Source organism: Myotis yumanensis, unplaced genomic scaffold (assembly GCF_028538775.1).
Source record: "Myotis yumanensis isolate MYYU_CA2020_CCGP unplaced genomic scaffold, mMyoYum1.0.hap1 SCAF_9, whole genome shotgun sequence".
Taxonomy (NCBI): Eukaryota; Metazoa; Chordata; class Mammalia; order Chiroptera; family Vespertilionidae; genus Myotis; species Myotis yumanensis.
Genome location: NW_027223760.1, coordinates 33,715,564 through 33,743,473, shown reverse-complemented (window position 1 = coordinate 33,743,473; position 27,910 = coordinate 33,715,564). Strand labels below are relative to the sequence as shown.

Sequence of the window (27,910 nt, the reverse complement as noted above, 5' to 3'; positions counted from 1 at the left end):
GTACATCACAAAGTGATACATGTCCTGGGAACATTCCAGGGTCACCTTCTTTCCTGATTGTATAGTATAGTATCTTGGGGTCTGGGTGATTGCAGCATCCATGGGGCCTGTTGGAGAAGCAGATGTAAGTAAAGACAAGACTTGAGGAATAAGCTGGATACTGAAAGGGGTGGGGGAGATTGGAGCTGGGACTTCGAAAACCCCTGGCAGAGGTTTCCAGCTGAAAGGAGACAAAGCATCACACAAAAGAGGTTGGGGCTCATGGCCAGCCAGGTCAAGGCGAGATGGGGCTGTCCCAGCTAAATGCTCTGACCACAGACTGAGAGGGATCTCAGGGGCCCTTCTCCAGTGAGTACACAGGTTTGCCTGGGATGTAACTGCCCCCCGCCCAGCAGAGGCTCCATGGCCCAGGGCTCCTACAGACTTGGCTCAGGTTGAAGTTTTCAGTTGGATCCATGCCCTAGTTTTCTTAACTCTTTTCTGTTATCCCAGAATCTCCCCAGAGCTCTTTAAGATACCAATGGCATCACAGTGCCATCTGGTGGCCAAGAATTCAAGTTTCTTCATTGTTTCTTCTGCAGTGGCCCCAAGGATGCTGGGAAGAGTTTGCAGGATCAGCAGGGAGAATATTCCAGAAGCAGTATCCTTCAACTTGTATGCTCAATGTCTAAAAACTCTAATGTCAATATTAATTCAAACCCAACTCTATTCCTTTGACTTACCACACTTAATATCTCACCCTCATTCTACTTAACTATTATCACATTATTTGGCAGCTATAGTCTAAGTAAGATATGCTTCCTTAAAACTATTTTGTGAAAAGGAGAGAGAGAAGAGGAGGGATGGAAGGAAATAATATTTAGTCTAAAATAGGAAGAAATACACACAAGTTGAAGTGTGAGGAGGTTTTTTTTTTAACTTCATTACTAAAAATATACAAAATGCAAAAGAGAAAAAAGACAATTATTGTTATATCCAAAATACAGATCAGCAGATCACAGTACTATCAATCCCCTCAACCTCAGGGACATGTGATGCATATTACAGCACTCTTGGATGACCTATGTAAATATTTGTAACTCCTTTTTCAACAAATTCAACGTGTGGCTGTCCCTGTGGACTCCTGTGCCGTCTGGATGCAGAGGTCTCACCACATCTCCAAGCTTTTCTTCTCGTTTAGCAGTCATTCCTGTCCCCTGGCATTTTCACTAAGACCAGTCAGCAGCAGCACCAATACCAGATACCAAAGGGTGAATTCATTGTCTTACCTGCAAGTCAGGATCTCCTGTGAGCATCTCTCTTTCTGTTACCATGCCCTCCTCTCTACCAGTCACACATGCCCAACCTTATCCATTTCTTAGGCGAGGGTTGGCATCCAGGTCTGACTTGGCTTTGCCCTGGGATGCACTGGCATATTCAGAGATACAACAGATAGAATGACTCCTGGGAAAGTGCCTGAGCTGAAGCTTCTATTTTTCTGCAAGTCATGACCAAGTGCCCTCTCTGTGTCTTAACCTCCATGTTGTTTTATGTTTCCTGAGCCCATAGCAAAGTCTCATGTCCTTCTAGGTCACCATGCAGTTAACAATAGGTTTCCTATAGCTTCTTTATGGAAGAGGACTCCACTACATTGATTTTTAGGATACTAGCGTTTAATATACAGGAGGGTCTAGATGAATCTGAGTTACTGATGACCTTCCACCCTGGAGGCATCAGACTCAGGCTGATGATGAGAAAAAGTAGAGCCAAGGAAGCAGCTTCCCAGCTAACAGGGCGGCTGTAGAGGACAGACAGACAGTCAGCAATAGTGTGTGTGGAGGGCGGGAGGAGGAGAGGGGTGCCCGAGGCTCTGGTTCTGGTCTAGGCCTGGCAGACACTTCCCTGGAGGTGGACCTCACCACACACAGAGGTTCAACCTGCTGGCTTGGGCCACCGGGGGCTCCACGGTGTGGAGTTTGCATAGGGCTCCCCTAAGTCTAGGGTGGAGGGCCTCTTCCTGCCTTTTTGTGCAGAGCAGAGGCAGCTGTGCAGCGCTGTGGATACACTGCTGGCACAGAAGTACACAGATGTCTGGGAGGGAGTCGCTGACTCCAGGGTGAGGGGGAAGTTCTCTGTTTTTGATCTAGTGACATTGTACCCTTCAGGGACATCTCCTTTTTCAGTGACCCCAGCACTGATTGAGTAATGGATCAGTCTCATCCCATGGCCCAGGTCTTGTCGATACCAGCACATGTAGTTGTGGCTCATATCTTGGGAACATCTCAATGTCCCTTTCTGTCCTGTTTTCCAGATCTGAAATTTGGGGGTCTGAGTGATGACAGCGTTCACCAGACCTGTGATGAAGAAAATAAAACTGATGCTGCAGCCCCCACGGAAAGGCTTAGTGGTGGACTCTTCAAATTTTCATCCACGGGGAGGACCCAGCCAGGACTCACCTGCCTGCAAGAGACAAAAGGCCACACAGCTCAGGTGGCAGATAGCCATGGCAGGGGCAGGGCAGCTGGAGTTTTCCTCTGGGTCTGTGTGCTGATGAAAGGGAACAGGGCTCTTCAGGGAGTCATTCTGAGATGTCATGCTCACTGCCTAGAGCCCAGAGCCAACTTGTCACTGGGGCCACACCCCTTACCCCAGATCATCAAATCAAAAATAAGCCCAGCTGGTGTGGCCCTGTGGTTGAGTGTAGACCTATGAACCCAGGGGACATACCTGCATTGGGGCTCAATCCCAAGTAGGGAGCATGTGAAAGGCAGCTAACCAATGATTCTCTCTATCATTGATGCTTCTATCCCTCTCCCTTCTTCTTTCTAAAATCAATAAAAATGTATTTTAAAAAATAAATGTACAAGTGAACAGCTTAGAATGGGGAAACTACTTTGGGCTGAATTGACACAAGTTTTACAAGTCGTTCCTAATCTTTTGACAACACTTGCACCAAGTGTGTAACTTTAGGTGAATTTTCTTCCTGTGATATAAATCTTCATTCATACTTAGGTTTTGTGTATCTACATATTTCTGTACTTTTGAATCTCCTGGAAAATCCTGATGGCTTTGTGATGCCTTCTCTAACACATGGGTCAAAAAGGTCCTTCAAGCATCCTTTTCTACTTTGCTTAATTGACCACCATCCCATCAATGTACTTCTACCCACAAGGATCTTCCTGCTCTCTGGTTGCCAAGCCTCAGGCTTGTCGACATTAGAGGATTCCATTCGCTCTGCTTCCTATCAATTCACTGTCAGATGGGACACCTTCCAAATGCAGCAAGAACACCTTCATATTCCCCAGAGCATTTTCTTCCCGTGTTTGGGGTGAGACAGCGGCAAGCAGATCCAGCTCATACCTGTGACCAACCTTTTTTTGTGGCTGCTAGGCTCTGCAGATGACTACTGGCACCATGGATTACAGATGTGTGAGGGCCATGGGGAGAGGTGGCCAACTCCAGGGTGAGTGAGTGAAAAAAATGTTATTTTATAGTTTGAGATATCCATTCCACAGGGACTATCTCCTTGCAAAGTATCACTGAAATTAATTAAATAATAAATATAATGGCTCTGAAAAACCCTGTAGCTAATCTACACACAGTCCCATGCATAGAAGGACCCCACACTTGCTTCAATGCCCTGCCGTCATTATCTTCAAAGTATTACTATTTGGACCACGGACTCTGCCAGTTGTGTAGCAGGTCTCAAGTAAATGAATTTTAGTTTCAAATCCGTGGTCACCTCCCAGGGTGCTGATTTCCCTTTAGCACAACCACATCCAGGCCTAGGAGAAGAGGACACAGAATCTAAAGTCAGAACTGGAGGAGGAGCCTGATGTTGGAAGCACAGTCACAAGCCTTGAATTGGGGCCTGGCCTGCCCACAAATGGGCTCCATGTTCATCCCCAGAAATTCTCTGGTCCTGGACACAGAAGGACACACAGCACAGAATAGTGGTGGCCACACAAGCCCAGAACACACAGGGGGATTTTCCAGCTCAAGGTTCCTGTTTTGTGGGTTAGACACTGAGGTCAAGGTGAAGGGAACCCTCTTCCCAAAGTAAAATGATCTCTCCATGAAGTCACTTTCACCGTGGACCACAGCCCCAGCTCACAATGTGTGACCATGACCCAGGCTACCTGTGTATCTGATGGGAACACAAAAGCATTTCCTTAGATATGATGACGTTTTGTCAAAATATCATTACAAAGTAATTGGAATGAATGGGTGCATAAGACAAGAAATGAGTGAAAATCAGGAAATACAGTTTATAAAAATAGCTTTACCAGCTGGAAAGACCTTTTGAGGGTCATTCTATCAAACCATCTAGCCCCAGGTAGAATTGTCACTGACCTGGATCAGGTGTCTTTGTCCATAATGCTTTCCAGGAGTACCTCATGCTCTTAAGTACTTAGCTATACACTAATGTGGGTTTGTTTTAATAGGTAGAGATGATAAATGTATATTAAAAAGATGCCTAAGCAAAACGAATCTCTAGAGATAGAAATCATGTCATTGGTTGTCAGTGATGGATTGAGGCATTGTAAAGGGGCATGAGAGAACTCTCTGGGTGATGAAAATGTTCTCTAGCTTTATGAGGAAGTGTTAAAAGCATTTATATCTATAGTAGAGGCCTAGTGCACGAAATTTGTGCAAGAGTAGGCCTTCCTTCCCCAGGCTGCTGGCACTGGCTTCCCTCCGGCACCTGGAACCTGGGCTTCCCTCACAGCCCTGGCTTCCTCTGGAAGGATGTCTGGTCTCATTAGCATATTATGCTTTTATTATTATAGACTAGAGGCCTGGTGCACAAAAATTTGTGCACTCGGGGAGGGGGGGTCCCCCAGCCCAGCCTATGCCCTCTCACAGTCTGGGACCCTTCCGGAGATAACGACCTGCTGGCTTAGGCCTGCTCCCGGGTGGCAGAGGGCAGGCCCAATCCCAAAGTGCAGCCCCTGGTCAGGCTCAGAGCAGGGCTGATTGGGGAGTTGGGGCGCCGCCCCTTCATGCACAGAGCAGGGCGGATCGGGAGGTTGCAATGCCACCCTCAGTCATGCTCAGGGTAGGGCCGATTGGGGGGTTGGGGCACCGCCCCCTGTCACACTCAAGGCAGAGTCGATGGGGAGGTTGCAGCGCCACCCTCTGTCACGCACAGAGCAGGGCCGATCAGGGAGTTGAGGAGCTCCCTGCTGTCACTCACAGAGTAGGGCCGATAGGGGAGTTGGGGCACCGCCCCCTGTTACACACAGAGCAGGGCAGATCAAGGGGTTGGGGCGCTGCACCCTGTCACACTCAGGGCAGAGCCAATGGGGAGGTTATGGCTCTACCCTGTCACACACAGAGCAAGGCCCATGGAGGGGGGTTGGGGCGCCACCCTCTATTACCCACAGAGCAGGGCCGATCAGGGGGTTGGGGCACCGCCACTGTCACACTCAGGGCAGGGCCGATGGAGACGTTATGGTTCTACCCTGTCACACACAGAGCAGGGCCGATCACGGGTTGGTGCGCTGCACTCTGTCACACACAGAGCCGCAGGGCAATCGGGGGATTAGGGAGCTCCCCCCCATCAGGCACAGAGCAGGGCTGATCAAGGGGTTTGGGCGCTGCCCCCTGTTACACACAGAGCCGCAGGGCAATCAGGGGGTTTGGGCGCTGCCCCCTGTCACGCTGATCCCGGTGCCGGGAGCCTCGCTGCTCCGCTGATCCCGGTGCTGGGAGGCATATTACCCTTTTACTATATAGAATAGAGGCCTGGTGCACGGGTAGGGGCCGGCTGGTTTGCCCTGAAGGGTGTCCTGGATCAGGGTGGGGGTCCCCACTGGGGTGCCTGGCCAGGCTGGCTAAGGGCTGAGGGCTGTTTTCCCGCTGGCAGTTGACTAAAAGCTTCCAACAGCTCCTTGTTTTCTTTTTTTTTTTTTATTCTGGGCCAGCTTTAGCTCTGAGGCTTCGCTGCTGAAAACATGGATACAATGTTGCATTCCGGGGCTGACTGAAAGCCAGTTTTGTTTAACTTCTTATTTGCAACATAGTAATAGTTGCTTAGAGTTGCAGTTGAGAGGCCGGCAAGTGAGGCGGGGAACGTTGGAGTTTGCCATCACTGGAGCAAGCAAGCCTCCCTGCTCGCTTCAGTGCATGGCTGCCGGCCCCCATCTTGGCTGACAGTTAATTTGCATAAGGATACGCTGATTAGCCAATGGGAAGGGTAGCGGTCGTACGCCAATTACCATGTTTCTCTTTTATTAGTGTAGATATCTGGTGTCCCCCAAAAAGTATACACACTTTAACAGCTGATAGCTCAATTGATGTTTCTTTCTTTTCATATTTAACCCAATGGAATTAATAATTATTCAAAGTGATGTGTACATTTTTAGGACACCCTGTATATTACTCAAAAGTCATTGCTCTCTTCACGTAAAGTCTGTAATATTTATTGTATATAATTCACATCAGTAATAGTTATTTAAATGACTAAGGACAGATGTATGTTACATGCTCTAGTGAATGTCATCTAATGGATCATCGGGCAAAAATATTTCCACTTATGTGACTTCTAAAATCCTGAACTATAGGGTTTCTAGACAAAGTGTGTCTGTATCTACTTTGCACATAAGATATGGTAGGAAAAACTGTCAGAGAGTAAAAAGGGACTCAAGATCCAGATTCCAATTATGTCCTATTTTAACCTTAGTGTGTCTTTATACAACCCTGGGAGATGGACTGATGGTTAATTTAATGTGTCAGTGGGACTGGACCATGAGGTGCACAGATATTTGGTTAAATATTGTTCTGGGTGTTTCTGAGGGTGTTTATGGATGAGATTCACATTTAAATCAGTAGACTTTGCAACTTAGACCTTAAAACTCTCAGAAGCAAAAAACCCAAACATTTTTATTTTCTGTTTTATGTGATACCATTTCTTGTACAAAATATAGGAGCAGAAATTATTGAACAAAAAGGACAAAGGAAGGAGTAACAGTTATTCTTCATCCTTCCCATTGTGGCCACTGTGTCCCATGTAGGAAGACTGTTCTCATGGCAAATATCTCATTTCCTTTGTGCTGCAGATGGGAAAGCACATCTGGAAAGCTTTCTGCTCACACAGCCCCCATGAAAGATGTCAAACAGCCTAGGTTGGGGGGGGGGGGGGGCGGTGGCTACAGTGTAGAAAAAGTGCCTTTCATTGTTGTGACAATGAAGGGTCAATGGATATGTGTTGCCTTGAAGTCAAATATTCCTGAAGCTGCCAGGGGAGAGGTTACAACAAGCACAGATGATGTGAGATCTTCCCAGGCCTGTAATCTGGACCTGGAAAAGGGAAGCCAGATGTGGGACAGTGCTGGGGGCTGGGGGACAACCACGGGAGTTGAGGAACAGAACTGAGTTTGATTTCTATCTCTGCCGGTTATGAAATATGAGACCTGGGAATGTCTCATATTCTCTACGATCAGATAGAGAAATGGGTAAAGAAGTACTTCTGTGGCATGATTTCTGTGAGCATAAACACACATCACATCTGTAAGCAGCAGCATGATGTTTGGGAGAGGCAGTCTGCTCAGCTCCGGCCTGCGCCTGTGTGGCTGGCAGCTGCCACCCTCGAGGTCACTTCCTGAGCTGGGGAGGAACCTTTTTGTACAGCAGGCTGCCAAGCATGCAGGGCTATGTCTTCTCTGCTGGCGCAGAGATACAGGGCCGAGTCTGAGAGTTCCAGCGAGCTCATGTTCAGCTCAGAGCGATAGTCACTGAACTGTTGCACAGAGAATCCGTCAGGGATGTTTCCTTTTGTTCTCTCCTCCCTGTTGTAATACTCAGTGAGGAACTGGGGGCCCTGGTCCTGGGCTTGTTGGTACCAGTACACATAGAGGTGCCCAGAGATGTAGGAACATCTCAGTGTCACTTGCTGTTTTCTTGCTTTGATCAGGTATTTTGGGGTCTGCGTGACTCCAGAATCCACTGGGCCTGTTGGGAAGGAGACAGGGGGAGCTCAGGGCAGGGCACAGGGAAGTCTCCTGCTACCACCACCACCAGCAGGCTTGTATTTCAGGGATGGCAAACCCATATCAGAGGCTCACACACAGTGCCCAGAGCTCACCTGCTCCCAGGAGACAAAGGACCACACAGCAGAGAAGCCTGGGGACAATGGCAGCATACCAAGACATCTCCTAGCTCAGGGAGGAACTCCTGGGGTGAGCCCTCTAAAGTTCTCTACCTCTCAGTCCCTGATAGGAGCATTTGTCTATGACATCACTGCTCTGATGTCTTCCCTGCTCTGTGTGACTCTCCATGTGGGCTGCCTCTTGGCCCTCTGTACCCTTGGTCCCAGGGTCAGCTTCTCTATTCACCATTCCCTGTCCTGCACAGCCCCTCTGCAAAGGGTGGCTGCAGGTAGAGCTGTGCCCACATGCCTACAACTTACCTTATTCTCCTTTACCTGCCCCTGCCTCACCCTAATTTCCCAGCCCCTGTCACCCCAGCCCCTACATCCCCCCTTCCCCTGGGTGGGGTAGACTGCCTCAGGGAGACTGCCTCCTTGGTTCATACTGAGGCTCAAGCACATCTGCACTTCCTGGGCAGTGAGGAGTCTGTGTGAACTCCACAGGCCCCAGGGCCCACAGGCATTTGCCTGTTTGATGAACTCAAACTGCTTCCCCAATGCAGGCATGTAGCCCCAAAATTCCCTTAAACTGTCTTCTCCTGGGCCACTCCTTCAACCCCTCCCAGGTAGCTTGCAGTACTGTGGTCCACAGCGCCTCCCAGTGGCTGACTATCCACAGTTTCATGCATTCACATCCTTCTCTATTAAGGGCAGAAATTCCCTTACCCCTAGAGTCCCCTCCCTTCCCAGTCCAGGATTCCACTGTTTTCCTAGCCTGGCTGAGATACAGGACAGAGTCCTTCAGCTCCAGCGAGTTCATGGTCAGCTTAGAGCTGTAGTCATCAAACTGTTTCCCTGAGAATCAATCAGAGATGTTTCCTTTTGCTCTCTCCTCCCCATTGTAGTACCCAATGAGGAACTGGAGGCCCTGGCCCTGGGCCTGTTGATACCAAGACACAGCCAAGTGCCCAGAGATAGGGGAGCACCCCAGTGTCACTATCTGTCCTCTGGCTTTTGTCAGGTGCCTTGGAGTCTGGGTGACTTCTGAATCCACTGGGACTGTGAGGGAAAGAGACAGAAGCTGGAAAAAGAACAGGGGAGGGACCCTGATGCTGCCTTGGATGCAGGTGCTTTCAGGCTTAGAACAGATGCCCCACCTGTGCCAAGGACATACCTGCTCCCAGGAGACAAAGGGCCACACAGCAGAAGAGCCTGGAGCCCATGGCAGGGTGGGGCAGAACTGGGCAGGAGTCTCCTTGCTCAGAGTTCTGGTCCTCTAAGAACTAATGTTCTGAGCACCTTCTGATTGGAAGTTAGGCAGTGATGTCACTGCTCTGATGTCATTGTCTATGCTGGTTCCCATGAGCCTGGCCTAGCTGATCTAGGCACCCTGCTTTGTCCTGCTAAGCCTCTTGCATGACATGTGTGGCTGGAGGGGCTGGTGAAGGTGGGCTGGGTTTAGGTAGCATGCTGGTCCCCACAGCTCCTTTGCTTTTCCATGAGGCAATTGTTCCTCTACCTGTCCCTGCTCCCAGGGAATGCAGGCTGCCCCCTACCAGCTCTGCACCCTTCACTTTCCCTTGCAAGCTCAGAGAGACCCCCAAATCACTGTACAGTTGAAATTCATGACTCCTGGCTGACACAGCACCTGCAAAATAGTGTTTATGGTATTGAGTCTTACAGCAGATAAAACACCAAACAAGGCTGTTGCTTAACCCTCTTGGCCCCAGGCAGCTAGCTCAGACCCCTAGCTCTGCCCCAGAAACTTTTGGAGCTGGGCAGTTCCACAGTGCCCTCATGTGATGTGTTTTGTTGGTAACCAATATTTAGAGTTAGACACGATAAAAGAGTGCAAGAGTCACAGGATGTGTTTAAATTAGGAACGATTTTACCATTTGCTTGTTGCACTGTGATTTTCTTTTTAAATTTAAAGGTACAAAAATCGAGTTTTAGCTGATTTTGGATTTTTTTTTGTAAGAGGAAACAAGGTGGTCATGGAGATGGACTGCAGATATACTCTCAAGGATTTTGTTGTTATTGTTGTTAATCCTCACCTGAGAATATTTTTCCATTGGTTTTTTTAAAGAGAGCGGAAGAGTGGGGGAGAGACGGAGAGAAACATCAATGTGAGAGAGACACATCAATTGGTTGCCTCCTGCATGTGCCCCTTCCAGGACCAGGGATCAAGCTTACAACTGAGGTACATGCCCTTGAACGGAATCATACCTGGTACCCCTCAGTCCAAATGCTCTATCCAGTGAGTCGAACAGGCTAGGGCATCCCAAGGATTTTTTGATGATTAATAATTAGCAGAATTTTTTTAAAAAATATTTTTATTGATTTCACAGAGTAAAAGAGGGATAGAGGGATAGAAACATCAATGATGAGGGAGAATCATTGATTGGCTGCCTCATGCTGGTCCCCTGCTGGGTATAGAGCCTGCAACTTGGTAATATGCCCTTATGAGGATTCGAAACCTGACCTCCTGGTTCATAGTTCAATGCTCAACCACTGAGCCATGCTAGCCAGGCAGCAGAAGTTGTTGCATCTTTGATGACCCCAACAGCTAGTTTAAGGCAGATAATTTAAACAGGTCTCTTTACCAGGTGCCCACTAATCAGCTTATCCCTCCCCCGCCCCTCGATCAGTTTAAAAACTAATGTTACTTGCTGTTCCCACACTGCTGGAGAATTTCTTTTCTACTCTCTTATTTCAGAGATCCTCTCTTGCCTCTGTTCATCCTATATAGTAAAGATGTAATATGCAAATGGTCATTAAGCCCTGAAGCATATGGACTGACTGCATAACAACCTGATCACGGATCAGCAGGAGGGAGGGCAGTGGCTACAAGCAGGCAGCAGAGCCTTACAGAAGGGGGCAGGACAGCGAGCTATGAGGGGGTGGGGGTAAGGGGGGTAGGGAAAGCTATAGGAGGGTGGGGCAGCAGGCAGAGAGCTACTGGAGGGCAGCAGCAATCTACTGGCGAGCCACTGGCCCCTGGATTCGTGTGCAGGGCTACTAGTTGATAAGAAAATAATGCCCATTTCCCCAGATATGAGAACACATGTGTATGTGATTAATTTTCTTTAAGTTTTTCTCCAATGCCCAAGTAGGCAATAAAATATTCTAACCCTCTATACTTAGTCTGCTAGGAAGTAGTGGCCAGTCTGAATGAATAAAAATATATAAACAAAGGGACTTGGGAAAACAGAATCAGATAAGGATTCAACTGCCGAACCAGGATGCACAGAAAGACTCCCAGGAGTTGGAGTCAGTGATGGAGAGAGTGCACAGACAGGGAGTGACTATAGCTGTGCACCCCTGTTACTGAAAGTAGAGGACAAATACCCAATCCAGGGTAAAAGGTCAAGTCTAGCTTGATTAGACTCCATTAGAGGGAATTTTTAATGGTAAATTCATTTGGTTTTTTTTTTTTGAGACAGGTTGCCTTAAGCCCATCTGCTTTGCCTATAAATTCATCACTGGCCAATGGATCAGTCTGAGGCTTAGTCCTGGGTTTTGTTGACACTAATACATCAGAAATTGGTTCACTTTCTAAAATCTATCAAAGACCAGCTTCTTTTTTATCTCTACTATAGGGATCTTGGCATCTGTTTGACTTGCACATTCATGGCTTCAGTTAGTTGTCCAGATGAAGGAAATAATGAGGATCTGGAATTGAAAAGCCCACATCAAAAGTCTCCTTCTGTTTCCTCGACTCAGTGGCTCCCAAAGCCACAAAACAGAGCAGCCTGGTACACATGGAGGGCAGGGAATGGGGGTGTTCCCCAGCTCAATGCTTTGGTGTTCTTAGGTAAGGGCTGGCACCCTGAGCCTTAGTGCCTGTGCAGACATGTGATGCCCCTGGCTCAGCCCCATGTGTCCTGGAGCATGCAGGCACACAGGCCCTAAGTGAAATACTGTAGCTACACAAGGGTCCTTGGAGAATGTGGCCTTTAGGTCAGGTAGGCTGGGTGTGAGGACCTGACCACACAAGCAGGACCCACTGTCTTCTCCAACAGCCAATTCAGAGCCACGATCTGGAGGCATGGACTCTGTGACTCACAGTTCTGATCAAGAGACTAAAGAGAAAAACAACCAAACTGGATGAGGAAACTATTATCCTCAGTGGTGGGAACTGACAAAGCCACAAGCTGAGGGAAGGCGGTGTTTTAGAAAAGGCCTGAGCACATTTAGAGCTGGGATCAGGGTTGCGGTCCAGGACTAACTTGGTTGGAAAGAGAAGTCAGGGAAAGGTACCTATTAGAAGCAGGCTTGGTAGGCCTGCTGTGACTAGGGTGTGAGGTGCCTCATGAAAGATTTCCCAGGACACAAGCTGATAGGAAGATAATGAAGAACTTGCACATTCTGTCCAGGCATAGTCATGTGCAAGACAAGGCCAGGCCACAGGCTGTTGGTGTCTGCATAGGATTTAACACTGTCATAGCCAGTGAATTGCCAGGCACCATTGTGCTCTGAGATTTCCGTCTGGGCTCTCACAGGAAATGCTGAACCGAGCCTTGGTTGCCCCCCAGTTTCCTGACTGGACCCAGGCAGTTTCTGCACAGGCAGAAGGTGTCTCTGCAAGGCTGTGTCTTTGCTGCTGGCACAGAGGTACACAGCGGAGTCTTCTGGCTCCAGGGCATCCACGTGAAGGTATAACTGAGAGCTGTCTGGGCATTCGGGTGAGAAGCGACTCGGGACAGTGTTATTTTCAATGAGTTTCTTATAGTTGTAGACAAACATGAGCTCTGGTGGCTTCTGAGAACTCTGTTTATACCAGTACATAGAATTATGTCCCAGATGTTGTTTGCATTTCAAAGACTTCTTACTTCTCATCCCCATGACCAGGTGTCTTGGCATCTGAGTAATTCCGGTGTCCATGAGGACTGTTGCGGGGAAAGGGACAAAATTCAGACAAAGCCAAGAAAGAAGGGTATTGCTGCAGCCACAGGGAATGGCTTGGAATTCAAGGGCAGCCATTTGAGCCCAAGACTCACCTGTTCCCAGGAGACAGAGGGCCACATAGCAGAGCAGCTTGTAGTCCATGGTGGAATCAGGATGAGTGGCATCTTCTAACTGGGATATTCTGGCAGGGGGCTGGGCTCTGGTCTCATAGGCCTTGGTTGGTGCTTCTGCCTATGATGTCATTGTCGCTGACAGTTTCCCCTGCTGCAGGGGACAGTCCTTCCTCCCCCTTTCATGCCTTATATAGATTCTGATAGAGGATGGATTTCAATGGATCCGGATGGGTTATTCCTCTGGCAGCTGCTCTTTAGCTGCCTCCCTCATAATACAGTTTCTCTCTCTATTCTCCTCCCTCTCAGGACTCCTCTCAGCCACAGAACACTTCCTCCATCTTTCCAGCTCAGTCAGGCAGGACATCGCTCAAAATTCCATTTCCCCTCAGTGTCTAGGCTCATTGGAGGCCTTTGCCCAACTGCATGGAGGGAGGTAGATTGGATGGAATAGTGCCCATTACTTAAAGTACATGATTGTGATGCAGGCCCAGAGCCAGACACGGGGAAGGGTGCTGAAGGAACCATACAAGGGACAACCAGCGTCTGCCTCTGTATTGTGGGTACATGGCTTGGCTGGGCTTAGAGCAAACAGGTTGCTAGAAGAGAACACAGGCATTGGTGCAAGACAAAGGGAAATCGGTCGTCTCCATCCTCAAGACTACCTCGGAGAAACCAAGATGGCGGCATAGGTAAACACGGGAGTTTGCTGCCTCGAACAACCACTTCAAAAATACAACTAAAAGACGGAACGGACATCATCCAGAACCACAGGAAAGCTGGCTGAGTGGATGTTCTACAACTAGGAGGAAAGAGAAAAGCATACCGAGGCTCAGAGGAGGCGCAGTGCTGAAGTAAAATACTAAGGTTCGGAGTGCATGTGGAGCGGGCTGGAGGCTGAGGGCGCGGTTGTTTTCAATCGGGAGGGAGTCTCAGGCTCTGAGCTCCAGTTCCGGGCGAGTCTCTAAGGACCCAGACTCATACGGGAGAAGCGGGACTGTCTGGCATCGCTCAGAACCCTAGGGCAGCTTTCTCTCCGTGGGGCTTGCAGCGACTACTGGGACACTGAGAAGCAGAGCCTCTGAGGGCAAGACTGAAAGCAGCCATAATTGGTAACCCCGCCCTGTTGATCCCGTGGGACCCGCCCCGCCCAAGCCCTGCAGGGAGGCTTTTGCTGGATAGCCTCAGGCAAAGGCTAGATTAGCACCTCCCTAGAGATCCAGGAGCCAGGAAGCCCAGAGGTCAGAGTGGGACCATCCAGCTTTAAGCTCCGTGGAACCATAAAAGACACACTCAGGAGGCAGACTCAGTGAGCACCAAAGCCCCATCGAAGCAAGTCTAGCCCCAGAGGGGTGTCTCCAGCACAGAAGTTCTCCCACCGCAGACACAGCTGATTCTCACAGCCAATTGACCTGGAGGTCAATTCCTCACAGTGATAACTACAACAATCAAGGCTTAACCACAACAAGACTGTGCACAAAGCCCACAAGGGGGTGCACCAAGAGTGTCTACCTCAGGTAATTGGGACACTTAGCACAGAAAGGCACTCTATCGACACAGCGAAGCATAAAAAAATGCCGAGACAAAGAAACAGGACACAAACGACAGAATTGGAGGAAAGCAAACTGTTGGATATAGAGTTCAAAACCACAATTTTAAGGTCTTTAAAGAACTGTTTAGAAGCTCTCGAAAAGACTGGTAAGACCGCCGATAAATGTAGTGAGATCCTCAAGAAATCTAATGAGACCCTCGATGTTGTGATAAAGGACTAACTAGAAATTAAGCATACACTGACTGAAATAAAGAATATTATACAGACTCCCAACAGCAGACCAGAGGGTCGCAAGGATCAAGTCAAAGATTTGAAATACGAAGAAGCAAAAAACACCCAACCGGAAAAGCAAAATGAAAAAAGAATCCGAAAATATGAAGATAGTGTAAGGAGCCTCTGGGACAGCTTCAAGCGTACCAACATCCGAATTATAGGGGTGCCAGAAGATGAGAGAGAGCAAGATATTGAAAACCTATTTGAAGAAATAATGACAGAAAACTTCCCCTACCTGGTGAAAGGAATAGACTTCCAAGTCCAGGAAGCGCAGAGAACCCCAAACAAAAGGAATCCAAAGAGGACCACACCAAGACACATCATAATTAAAATGCCAAGAGCAAAAGACAAAGAGAGAATCCTAAAAGCAGCGAGAGAAAGAAAATCAGTTACCTACAAGGGAGTACCCATACGACTGTCAGCTGATTTCTCAACAGAAACTTTGCAGGCCAGAAGGGAATGGCAAGAAATATTCAAAGTGATGAACACCAAGAACCTACAACCAAGACTACTTTATCCAGCAAAGCTATCATTCAGAAGTGAAGGCCAGATAAAGAGCTTCACAGATAAGAAAAAGCTAAAGGAGTTCATCACCACCAAACCAATATTATATGAAATGCTGAAAGGTATCCTATAAGAAGAGGAAGAAGAAGAAAAAGGTAAAGATACAAATTATGAACAACAAATACACATCTATCAACAAGTGAATCTAAAAATCAAGTGAATAAATAATCTGATGAACTGGTGATTGTAATAGAATCAGGGACATAGAAAGGGAATGGACCGACTATTCTTGGGGAGGGCGGGGGGAGAAAGGGGTGTGGGGGTGAGTGAAGAGATTAGACAACAATCGTGCACCTATGGATGAGGACAGTGGGTGGGGAGTGAGGGCAGAGGGTGGGGTTGGAACTGGGTGGAGGGGAGTTATGGTGGGAAAAAAGAGTAACTAATGTAATAATCTGAACAATAAAGATTTAATTAAAAAAAAAAAAAAGACAAAGGGAAATCAATTTGAAAAAGATTTTAGTTTAATATTGTTGCGATGTCTACAACTGATGCCCCTAAATGTCATAAAGATGGAGTCCCAAAGCCCTAGCTTTCCTCCTCATCCCACCCCTCCACTGACTCCCAGTCCTCTCCCTTCCCCCCAGCTCAGAGGTTTCAATAGAGCCACAGCTCCTCCTTGTGGCCAAAGCGGCACTTTTCCCAGATCTCAGGCCTCTCTCCAGCCCAGTGTCAGCAATCCAGACCAATTCCTCATTCTGGATATGAAAACCTAGGGAAGTCTGAAGAGAAAAGAAGCATGCAAAATATCAAAAATAGTTGGCAACAGTACCGCTCATCCACTTTCCTAGGACAGCCAATGTTTGCTCAACAGAAATTGGCTATGTCTTGGTTCTTAGTATTAAACAAAACACAGCCCTGCAGATAGTATCCCAGGCTATGTGGAACTTATAGGCCAGCTTGAATGGTTCAACAAATGCTCACTGAGCAACTGCTATGAGCAAACATAAAACGTCATGTTCACCCACAGAACTCTATTGTAGTGAGGTCATCAAACACACTCACAGATAATGACCAGGGAATAAAACATATCATATGATGTTTGAGAAATGTATTCTGTATTCAAGTGATTAAATTACTTTATATGTGTGACATTCTATTCAGCTCTTACATGAGAGGGACTGCAATGATATGACCCCCAAAGACCTGTCCATTGCTAAAATGTTAGAAATCGAACCAGGCCCATCATTTCTACAGATGGCTTTCCAATTTGGGACTAGCTAGGATGACCTACTGCGAGCCATTTCTACTTCACTATGTAAACTACCTGTTTGTGCTTCTTATAGGCTTAGTTATAGGAATATAAGCTATTTTTAAATGTACCATTTTGCCAACATTGAATTTTTATTTTAGAAAATTTAAATGTATGAATAAACATAAAAATGAAATGATCTATAGCTGCTAAATGAGTTTTACCATTTATTATTATGTTAGGTATTTATTACCAAACTGGAGTAACAGGAATTTCTATCTACCTATGTTGGGGGGAAGCGGGGTAGTTATACATGCTTTAAGTCAAGAGTTGATAATTAAATTTTCTTTAGCCCAGGGATATGCTGGGTCAGAAGGAAAATATTAGCATTTTTATAATGTGACCAATTTCATGAGATTTTTAATGTGGACCAAAAAAATGCAAAGGAAAATGGCTTAGAATTTAAGCAAAGGGGGTTGGACATTCTCCCCCTGAGAATGTTGCGTATATGACGGGCCTCCAATCCACTACAGTTGGAGATAATCCATTCTCATATAAGAACCTAAAATTAACCCTCATTAAAATGCTAACATTGTTACTATTACAATTATGATGATGGATATCCACTGTAACAAGAAGACACTCCAACTGGCCACTCTACATGAAACAGCAAAAGTCTGAATAAGTGGAATTTCATTGCATTGTTTGGCTCCCAATAAATAAGAAAAATTCCAAGGATGACAAACAACAGAATTTAAATTGAACCTCAAACAATGAGTGAAAGTGAAAAGCTCTGTTGCCCTGAAACATTAGCTAAAATAAATATTTCCCAAACCAAGTGGTAGGTGAAAGGTGACTTTAAGTTATTTGAATTACGGAGTATGCCTGAAGAAGGAACATAATCTAAGGGTGGTCTGATTGCATGAAGGAATAGTGAAAAAATGAATGGTAAACATATAAGTATATTCAAGCAAACATTGTCTATTTAAAATAGTAATGGCATATGTTGCTTGGAGGTAAATAGGAAAGACATAACTGATTACAAGACATCTCAGATTCAGGGTATAGAGTACTGAAAAGGAGCCCCATGAATACATGTAAGAAAATCCTTTTTCCTTGGCCAGTCTCTAATGAGCATGTACAGGATGGACTCTAGAAGGCTCAGGAGAAAACAGGTGGTGAAAGGCTGGAGAGCTAAGATTTCAGAAGATAGTCACATTGGCGAATACGCTGTGATTCCCACTGAGGCCTCAGAAAGGCCATGCACTAGTAATAAGGACAGATGCTAAGGCTCCCTAAAAAAAGGGACAAACTAAAATAAATCCTAGCAAATCCTGCATTTAAACCTGCCAGGATGAATCCTAACACTCTTTATAAGAACATAATGTAATCCACAATGTCCCACAGAAATCTTTTTATATCTTTCATGTAGAATATATTAGTAGTTTCTTTAGTAGTTCATTCCACAAAAATCTATTCCCTGTTTTGACCCATACTGCTACCATTGTTATTGTAGCAAAACAAAAATTTTATCATGTTCTCTTAAATAGGATCAAAGACTAGCTTAGCTACTACCTAGAGATTTGTGCCCATTTTTTCTTCCCATGTCTCATAATATTCTCCATCATCTGGCTACTGTCTTCTCTGGAGGACACTTCTGAGATGACACTCAATCAGAATTAGGAACAATCATACTGGCCATCCTTCTGAAAGAGAGAGAGTCTGCAATGCACAAGTGTACGTCTATTGGCTCTTCTCCCTCACCCTTTCTTTCTAGTTTATCTATTGCCATGGATTTCATGCTTCTCCAAATATTTTTATATTAACCAGGGAACTCACTGATAATCTAAATTTCCTTTTGGTCTTAGAAACTTCACCTCTCCTTTTAGTTTTCACTCATCAAATATTTTTAGCCAGAAATATGATTTTAATAAAACTGCTATGTGTAATATGCATATTATGTATAAGATGTACAGCAGAGTAAGGAAAAAAATAGCTTCTTCCATCAGTTAAGATCTTCAGTGCCTGGGACAGGGCCATTACTTGTTTGCAGTGTCCGGAGTACTTCAGTAAATTTATTAGAACCCCCTGGTCTAGCTGATGAATAGAATTGGGAAGACTTTTGAGCATACAAACTGCAGAGCTACCCTATTGGGTACTGTGAGCTATACTACAGATGAAACTCCAGTCAGGGGTCTCACAGCAGGGTGTGTTGGGTGAACACGTTGTTCCCACAGCTTCCTGGCTGGGCCAGCAGGTTTGTGCACAGGGAGGCAGTGACTTTGCAGGGCTGTGTCTTGGCTGCTAGCACAGAGATACACAGCAGAGTCACCCGGCTCCAACGAGTTGATATGAAGTTTCAAACGAGCTTTGTCCGGAGATTCAGGTAAGAAACGACTTGGAACTGTCTCATTTAGAATGAGCTCCTTATTATTGTAGGAAAACATAATCTTCAGCAATTGCTCGGAGTCCTGCTTATACCAGTACATAGAATCATGTTTCAGCTTTTGTTCACAACTTAGGGACTTCTTATTTCCCACCCGCGTGATGAGGTATTTTGGAGTCTGGAAAACTGCTGTGTCCAGGGAACCTGAGAAGAAAAGAGGCAGAATTCAGACAAGTCCTAGGAGGCAGCCTGTTGCTGGAGAGGTGAAAGGGCGGAGAGACTCAGAGTGGATCGTGCCACTTGGGCCCCTCACTCACCTGCTCCCAGGAAGCAGAGGGCCACACAGCACAGGAGCCTGGAGCCCATGTTGGATTTAGGGCAAACAGGCAAGGCCCTAGCCCAGGATTCTGCTCTCCAGTGGTAAGAAGACCAGGCTACAGTGCTCCAAGCCCTGACTGGTGCGTTGCTGTAACGTCACAGCCTAGAATGATTTCCCAATTCTCAGGCTCTCCTCACATGAGTTCTCTTCCTTTTTCACCTCCTACACTTGCTCCATTCAAAAAAGTTTTAACTTCTTCTTTCAAAGGAATTTGGGATTTTTAGGGACAGTTTGAGTGGGTGGGCATGTTGTCTCAAGGATATTTCTCTGCTGTCATCCTTGTGCCAACAGCTGCCTCCCTCTGCTGTGCCAGTCCCAGCATCTGGCCACTTCCTCTCTTCCTCTCCCTCTCAGGCCCCCTCTCAGAGTCTGCCTGGTCTCCTTCACAATAATGCAGGATGATACCACCCACATCCTGGCTCCTTTGAATACCGGACTTACATTCAGACATTGTTTCTGTTCATGAAGAGGTGCCCCTGAGAACCAGCTTCAGGCTATTTCCCGTTGCCTGGATTGATGCTCGTTAGGAGCAAATCCAGTTAATAGTCCTTGAGTTGATTGAGGCGGTAAACAGCAGCCCCACTCCCTGTGATATTCTTATCTGTCCAGTTGCAAAAGCTATGTGGGGAATAAGGAGCTGCTAGGAAGTTAGAAGTCAGATGTGATAGGTAAAGAAGTGATAGAGGTGAATAACAGCATGGAGTTGGGGAAATTTAAGTGGAAGGATTTGATTGTCCTTGAATTGTCTACAGGTCACCTTCTCTTTTGGTAACAGTTTACAACTCAGTGTCTAGCCTAGGGTTCCTCAGCCTCAGCACTACTGACATATTGCACAGAATAACCCTTTGTTGTTGGGGGTGGGGGGGGGGGGGTCCTGTGAAGGCAGGATGTTTAGCAGCACCCCTGGTCTCCATCTACTACATGCAATAGCACTGCCCACTCTCCAGTCATGACAATCAAAAATATCTCCAGATATTGGCAAATTATCTTCCTTGAGAACCAGCTTCTCCTTTATTCTATCTGTCCTTGACCAACCTCAGGGGTTTTGGTGGGGCCACAGCACCTCCTAATGGTCAGCAAGGCACAGTTCTCATACCTCAGGCCACTGGGCCAGGCTTCACCCCATAATAAAACCTAGTCAACAAGGGTCTGGGTAAGGCCAGGGAACCAGGACTGCCACAGAGGTCTGTCTCTCTCTCTCTCTCTCTCTCTCTCTCTCTCTCTCTCTCTCTCTCTCTCACTGTTTGGAAACACTAGCTCTCAATTCCTTGTGAAACCCCTTCAAAAATTGCCCCCACCCCCCAGTCCCCAACGTGGTTCATTTTTTTTTTTTTGAGTGAACACAAAGCAAGCACTAGAGATACAGCAGTGAACACCTCAGAAACCACCACCATCCTTGCTGGAACGTCTAGCATGCTTGATTTGTTGGTGGTCCTTGAATGGCTTCTTAGTGCAAAGCATGTATAAGACAATATGCTCACTCTCATGATGCTTATATTCTGATAAAAACTCAGAGATTCCCCTAGACTAGAAATATAAAATAGGTGACATATGGAGGTTAGGAGTATAATCAGTATTAACACAGTTAAATACTATCCTTTGCATGGAATCTCATTTCCTCATCAATAAAACAATGGGCTGACACACATAATTTCCCAGTCTCTGTCCAGTTTTACAGTTGTATGACCCTAACCGGAGATATCCCTAGATGTTTACTGGGATAGAAAACTGGGCATCCAGTGTCCCCAGTACCTACCCCATTGTACCAGATAGTTTATATGTGAAGTTTTTCAAAGGAAAGGAAAGAAGGGAGGTAGAGGGAGGGAGAGAGGGGGGGGGAGGGAGGGAGGAAGGAAGAAAATAGTAGAAAACATGGATAAGAGGCTACATATAATACTAATTCTGCACATACGAAGACGTGACTATGCTTAATGAGTAGATTTCAGATGAATTATTTACTTCAGTGTTTTTTGCAAATGCTCTTGAAAAATCAGGTGCACATCATCCAACAAGATGCAGATGAAACCCACCCCTGTAAAGAAATATGTGCCACATGGCATAGGATTAGTTGTGCTGGTTGTCTTATATTTTCAACAGGAGAGGTAGAAAACAAGAAATTTTTGTTGCTTATTAAGAATTGTCCAAAGGATAGGATGAAATAAAGAAATGGATTCTCTGCCACTTTTTTGCTGGGGAAGCCTCCACAGAAGGAACGAAGGGCTGTCGCTGGGTGCTTGGGAAATGCCAGGGTTTGATCACAGCACAAAAGTAAAAGAGGGAAGAAATATGCAATAAATTTAGCATGAGGATAACTTCATCCACAAAGAGGTGGGGAGTCCTACAACCTGTGGGGATGAGGCTCAAGAAGAACTGGAACAAACGGAGAGTGGGCTGGATGATAGCAGGATGCATATTTTGGACATTGGTCATATTTGGGGTTGTCCAGTATTTAAAATCCGGCTTATATTTGAACAATTCCCAACAGTTTGGGTATTCATGAGAAAAGGTGTGTGTGTATGTGTTGGGATGTTTAAAAGTTGAATCTTCTTTCCATTCTAGAAACAAGACCTCCATCATTGCCTCTGCTTTTGGTGACTTTAACAAGGACAGAGCTTTCTCCATCCACCAGTCCCTGAGAACTCAGCCGGAAGACCAGGCTGTATGGTCTGGGATAAAGGCAGGGAATGATAATCTCTTTTGTCTAATTCTGTCAAATTTGGTTACCTGGACACAGAGTTCCATGAAGGTTAAAGTTACATCTGACTCAGTCTCACTCTTCACTGGTGCTCAGAACTGGTTTCTAGGGTCTGCTAGGGGACAAGGGCAGGACTCCCCTTCCATTCTGCTCAACTGGCTCTTAGTTACTGGTGGCTCTGACCTTGAAACAGTCCCTTTTCTTTCTGATAAAAATACAAAGACAACATATGCATTGACTCTTTTTAAAAATATATATTTTATTGAATGTTTTTAGAGAGAGAGGAGGGGAAGGAGATAGAGAGATGGAAACATCAATGGGAAACATCATCGATCAGCTTCCTCCTGCACACCCCTCTTAGGGGATCAAGCTTGCAACTCAGGCATGTGTCCTGAATGAGAATCAAACCAGTGACCTCTTTGTTCCTGGCTCGATGCTCTACCACTGAGCTGCACCAGCTGGGCACACATTGACTCTTGAGGTCATATGCCTGCAGGGGGACAAATGACCATCAGTTTTCCAAATGAAAATTCAGATCAAAACCAGATGGGACAGCCTGCTCCTACAGGTCATTCATCTTCATAAATCATCAGTTCATGTTATTGGCCTCTTTAGCTATTGAAATTTCATTTGGCCACTCAAAATATTTAAGCTTACCATTTCTATTATAATATGGATTATAAATATTTCAACTTCAAGTCATTTGAAAGTAATATGAGTAACAATTAACAATAATTAAATGCAATACTATGGCGGGCATTATTTATTAACTTTCAAATGTGATTATGCGTCACCTTATTTTTATTATGTGGAAGAAGCTGCAGATGTTCTGTGAGTGATGGAAGTCCAGAGGCACCCTGAATTCTCAATCTTTAAGTTAAAGTTAGTCACATAGAATATTCAAGATTGACTTTAGAATTGTGAAGTGTGTTTTCCTGCAGTTTCTAATATCTATATTTTTTAACAGATGTTGAAACTTGTTCATAATACAGAAAGTTAAATAATTTCTATCTAAGTGTAGGCAAATGCGTTGGTTGTCTTCAGCAGATTCCTGTGTTCCATTCTAAGATGAATTATAAAACTAACTTTCAAACAAGGACTAATCATTTTTCTGTTAAACTACTTGTGAGCTAGACTTTCACTTTCGGGCAGTTGGGTAGAATAGATAGATATTCTGAAACTTCCTTCTTCTACATACAGTGAGAGTTGACATAAAATATAATTTTGTGGACTGCTAAGGTTTTTAAGAAATAAGGAAAATTCCAAGAGTTAAAAAACAAACAAACAAAAAAAACACACCAGGAACCTTGAGTGAAAAAAAAATGAGAAGCTCCTCTCAGCTCTGGGATGTGGATGTCTGTCTTTTCTATCTCTAGGTGTTGGGGTTTCAAGTGTTCTTGAGTCTTGATAATTCTAGCTGCCATGGGTCATTGGATTGGAGATAGAGTCCAGAAGGAAATCTGCTGATGGTATTTTGATAGAACCATTTCATTAGACCCAGAAGAGCTTCCTATCATTTTCTGCTCCAAAACTCAGAAGACCACCCAGCAGAGGGACAAGAATAAAACTCTTCCTATACTCTGGAGTGAGAGACGTGGGGCTCTGGGGCTCCCCTGGCCTAGTAAATAGATACCTCTAAGTTATTGTGATCTCTGCAAGATCCCAACCAACCTCTGGCCGCTCAGTGCCTGAGTCCAGGAGCTCCCATCCCAGCAGGCTGGACCAAGCTGAGAGGAGGCAGCCAGCATTTAGGTATAATTTTATGCATTGGTATGAACAGAATGCTGAGCCCCAATGCCAGTCTCAGCCTTCTTGTTGTCTCAAGAATGTCCTCCACCTGCATCTGCCTGCGGGCTTCACTGTCCCCACCTCAAACCCCTCTTCCTTCTAACCCCTTGCAGGTTCCCAAGCAACTGGTCTGGAGGTGCAGGCTGGGACAGAAACACCTGCAGATCAACACAGAACAGAACACTGGGTATTTAACCCCTCACATTCCAACACTGACTCCCAGCCTCTGCCAACCCCATTCTCCTGTGTTGTAAACAAAACCAGTCTTTCCCTTCACCCTCTCCCTTCCAGGAAGTTTCCTCAACCTTCCCTCAGAGCTCCCTGTATCTCAGTAGAGTCATAGCTCCTCCCTGTGGCCAAAGAGAAGCCCTGTGCCAGGACCCAATTCTCCCACAGAGACAGTAAGGCAGTACAGGTCTGAGAGAGAAGGACAGGCAGTCAGATGGCTGTAATTAGGCCCCAGTCCGCCCATCTCACAGTGAAATCATATTCCCCAGAGCATTTGCTTCCTGTGTTTGGGGTGAGACATTGGCAATCAGATCCAGCTCATACCTGTGACCAACCTTTCTTTGTGGCTGCTCAGCTCTGCAGATGACTACTGGCACCATGGATTACAGAAGTGTGAGGGCCATGGGGAGAGGTGGCCAACTCCAGGGTGAGTGAGTGAAAAAATATTATTTTATAGTTTGAGATATCCATTCCACAGGGACTATCTCCTTGCAAAGTATCACTGACATTAATTAAATAATAAATATAATGGCTCTGAAAAACCCTGTAGCTAATCTACATACCGTCCCATGCATAGAAGGACCCCACACTTGCTTCAATGCCCTGCTGTCATTATCTTCAAAGTATTACTATTTGGACCACCTACTCTGCCAGTTGTGTAGCAGATCTCAAGTAAATGAATTTTAGTTTCAAATCCATGGGCACCTCCCAGGGTGCTGATTTCCCTTTAGCACAACCACATCCAGGCCTAGGAGAAGAGGACACAGAATTTAAAATCAGAACTGGAAGAGGAGCCTCATGTTGGAAGCACAGCAACAAGCCTTGAATTGGGGCCTGGCCAGCCCACAAATGGGCTCCATGTTCATCCCCAGAAATTCTCTGGTCCTGACCACAGAAGGACACACAGCACAGAATAGTGGTGGCCACACAAGCCCAGAACACAAAGGGGGATTTTCCAGCTCAAGGTTCCTGTTTTGTGGGTTAGACACTGAGGTCAAGGTGAAGGGAACCCTCTTCCCAATGTAAAATGATCTCTCCATGAAGTCACTTTCCCCATGGACCTCAGCCCCAGCTCACAATGTGTGAACATGACCCAGGCTACCTGTGTATCTGATGGGAACACAAAAGCATTTCCTTAGATATGATGACATTTTGTCAAAATATCATTACAAAGTAATTGGAAAGAATGGGTGCATGAGACAAGAAATGAGTGAAAATCAGGAAATACAGTTTATAAAAATAGCTTTACCAGCTGGAAAGACCTTTTGAGGGTCATTCTATCAAACCATCTAGCTCCAGGTAGAATTGTCACTGACGTGGATCAGGTGTCTTTGTCCATAATGCTCTCCAGAACTACCTCATGCTCTTAAGTACTTAGCTACGCACTAATGATGGTTTGTTTTAATAGGTAGAGATGATAAATGTATATCAAAAAGATGCCTAAGCAAAACGAATCTCTACAGATAGAAATCATGTAATTGGTTGTCAGTGATGGATTGAGGCATTGTAAAGGGGCATAAGAGAACTCTCTGGGTGATGAAAATGTTCTCTAGCTTAATGAGGAAGTGATAAAAACATTTTCATCTATAGTAGAGGCCTGCTGCATAAAATTTGTGCAATAGTAGGCCTTCCTTCCCCCGGCTGCTGGTGCCAGCTTCCCTCACAGCCCTGGCTTGCTCTGGAAAGATGTCTGGTCTAATTAGCATATTGTGCTTTTATTATTATAGATACCTGGTGTCCCCCAAAATGTATACACACTTTAACAGCCCAATTCATTGGCAATAAGATCCAGCTCAATTCATGTTTCTTTCTTTCAGATTTAACCCAATGGAATTAACAATTATTCAAAGTGATGTGTACATTTTTAGGACACCCTGTATATTACTCAAAAGTAATTGCTCTCTTCACCTAAAGTCTGTAATATTTATTGTATATAATTCACATCAGTAATAGTTATTTGAAATGCCTAAGGACAGATGTATGTTACATGCTCTAGTGAACGACATCTAATGGATCATTAGGCATAAATATTTCCATTTATATGACTTCTAAAATCCTGGACTATAGGGTTTCTAGACAAAGTGTGTCTGTATTTACTTTGCACATAAGATATGGTAGGAAAAACTGTCAGAGAGTAAAAAGGGACTCAAGATCCAGATTCCAATTATGTCCTATTTTAACCTTAGTGTGTCTTTATACAACCCTGGGAGATCGTCTGATGGTTAATTTAATATGTCAGTGGGACTGGACCATGAGATGCATAGATATTTGCAGTGTTGGTTAAAAATTGTTCTGGGTGTTTCTGTGAGGGTGTTTTTGGATGAGATTAACATTTAAATCAGTAGACTTTACAACTTAGACCTTAAAACTCTCAAAGGCAAAAAACCCAAACATTTTTATTTTCTGTTTTATGTGATACAATTCCTTGTACAAAATATAGGAGCAGAAATTATTGAACAAAAAGGACAAAGGAAAGAGTAACAGTTATTCTTCAACCTTCCCATTGTGGCCACTGTGTCCCATGTAGGAGGACTGTTCTCCTGGCAAATATCTCATTCCCTTTGTGCTGCAGATGGGAAAGCACATCTGGAAAGCTTTCTGCTCACACAGCCCCCATGAAAGATGTCAAACAGCCTAGGTCAGGGGGACAGCTATTGTGTAGAAAATAGTGCCTTTCTTTGTTGTGACAATGAAAGGTCAATGGATATCCATTGCCTTGAAGTCAAATATTCCTGAAGCTGTCAGGGGAGAGGTTACAACAAGCACAGATGATGTGAGATCTTCCCAGGCCTATAATCTGGACCTGGAAAAGGGAAGCCAGATGGGGGACAGTGCTGGGGGCTGGGGCACAACCACGGGAGTAGAGGAACAGACTTGAGTTTGATTTCTTGCTCTGCCGGTTATGAAATCTGATACCTGGGAATGTCTCATATTCTCTACCATCAGATAGAGAAACGGGTAAAGAAGTACTTCTGTGGCACGTTTTCTGTGAGCATAAATACACATCACATCTGTAAGCAGCAGCAGGATGTTTGGGAGAGGCAGTCTGCTCAGCTCCGGCCTGTGCCTGTGTAGCTGTCAGCTGCCACCCTCGCGGTCACTTCCTGAGCTGGGGAGGAACCTTTTTGTACAGCAGGCTGCCTAGCATGCAGGGCTGTGTCTTCGCTGCTGGCGCAGAGATACAGGGCCGAGTCCGTCAGCTCTAGCGAGCTCATGGTCAGCTCAGAGCGATGGTCACTGAACTGTTGCACTGAGAATCGGTCAGGGATGTTTCCTTTTGTTCTCTCCTGCCTTCTGTAATACTCAGTGAGGAACTGGGGGCCCTGGTCCTGGGCTTGTTGGTACCAGAACACGGAGAGGTGCCCAGAGATGTAGGAACATTTCAGTGTCACTTGCTGTTTTCTTGCTTTGATCAGGTGTTTTGGGTTCTGCGTGACTCCAGAATCTACTGGGCCTGTTGGGAAGGAGACAGAGGGAGCTCAGGGCAGGGCACAGGGAAGTCTCCTGCTACCGCCACCACCAGCAGGCTTGTATTTCAGGGATGGCAAACCCATATCAGAGGCTCACACACAGTGCCCAGAGCTCACCTGCTCCCTGGAGACAAAGGGCCACACAGCAGAGAAGTCTAGAGACCATGGCAGCATCCCAAGACATCTCCTAGCTCAGGGAGGAGTCTCCAGGGGTGAGCCCTCTAAAGTTCTCTACCTCTCAGTCCCTGATAGGAACATTTGCCTATGACATCACTGCTCTGATGTCTTCCCTGCTCT

General features: G+C 45.8%; 2 gene segments (V, D, J or C); both read right to left on the bottom strand.

Moving 5' to 3' along the window:
- Positions 1-7,528: 7,528 nt before the first annotated feature.
- Positions 7,529-13,117, bottom strand: LOC139015976 (T cell receptor beta variable 9-like). The segment is given in 2 exon segments: positions 7,529-7,932; positions 13,069-13,117. Coding segments are annotated over 2 exon segments (453 nt in total).
- A 5,747-nt stretch (positions 13,118-18,864) lies between these two features.
- Positions 18,865-19,419, bottom strand: LOC139015975 (T cell receptor beta variable 3-1-like). The segment is given in 3 exon segments: positions 18,865-18,971; positions 19,066-19,257; positions 19,371-19,419. Coding segments are annotated over 3 exon segments (348 nt in total).
- Between the last annotated feature and the right edge of the window lie 8,491 nt (positions 19,420-27,910).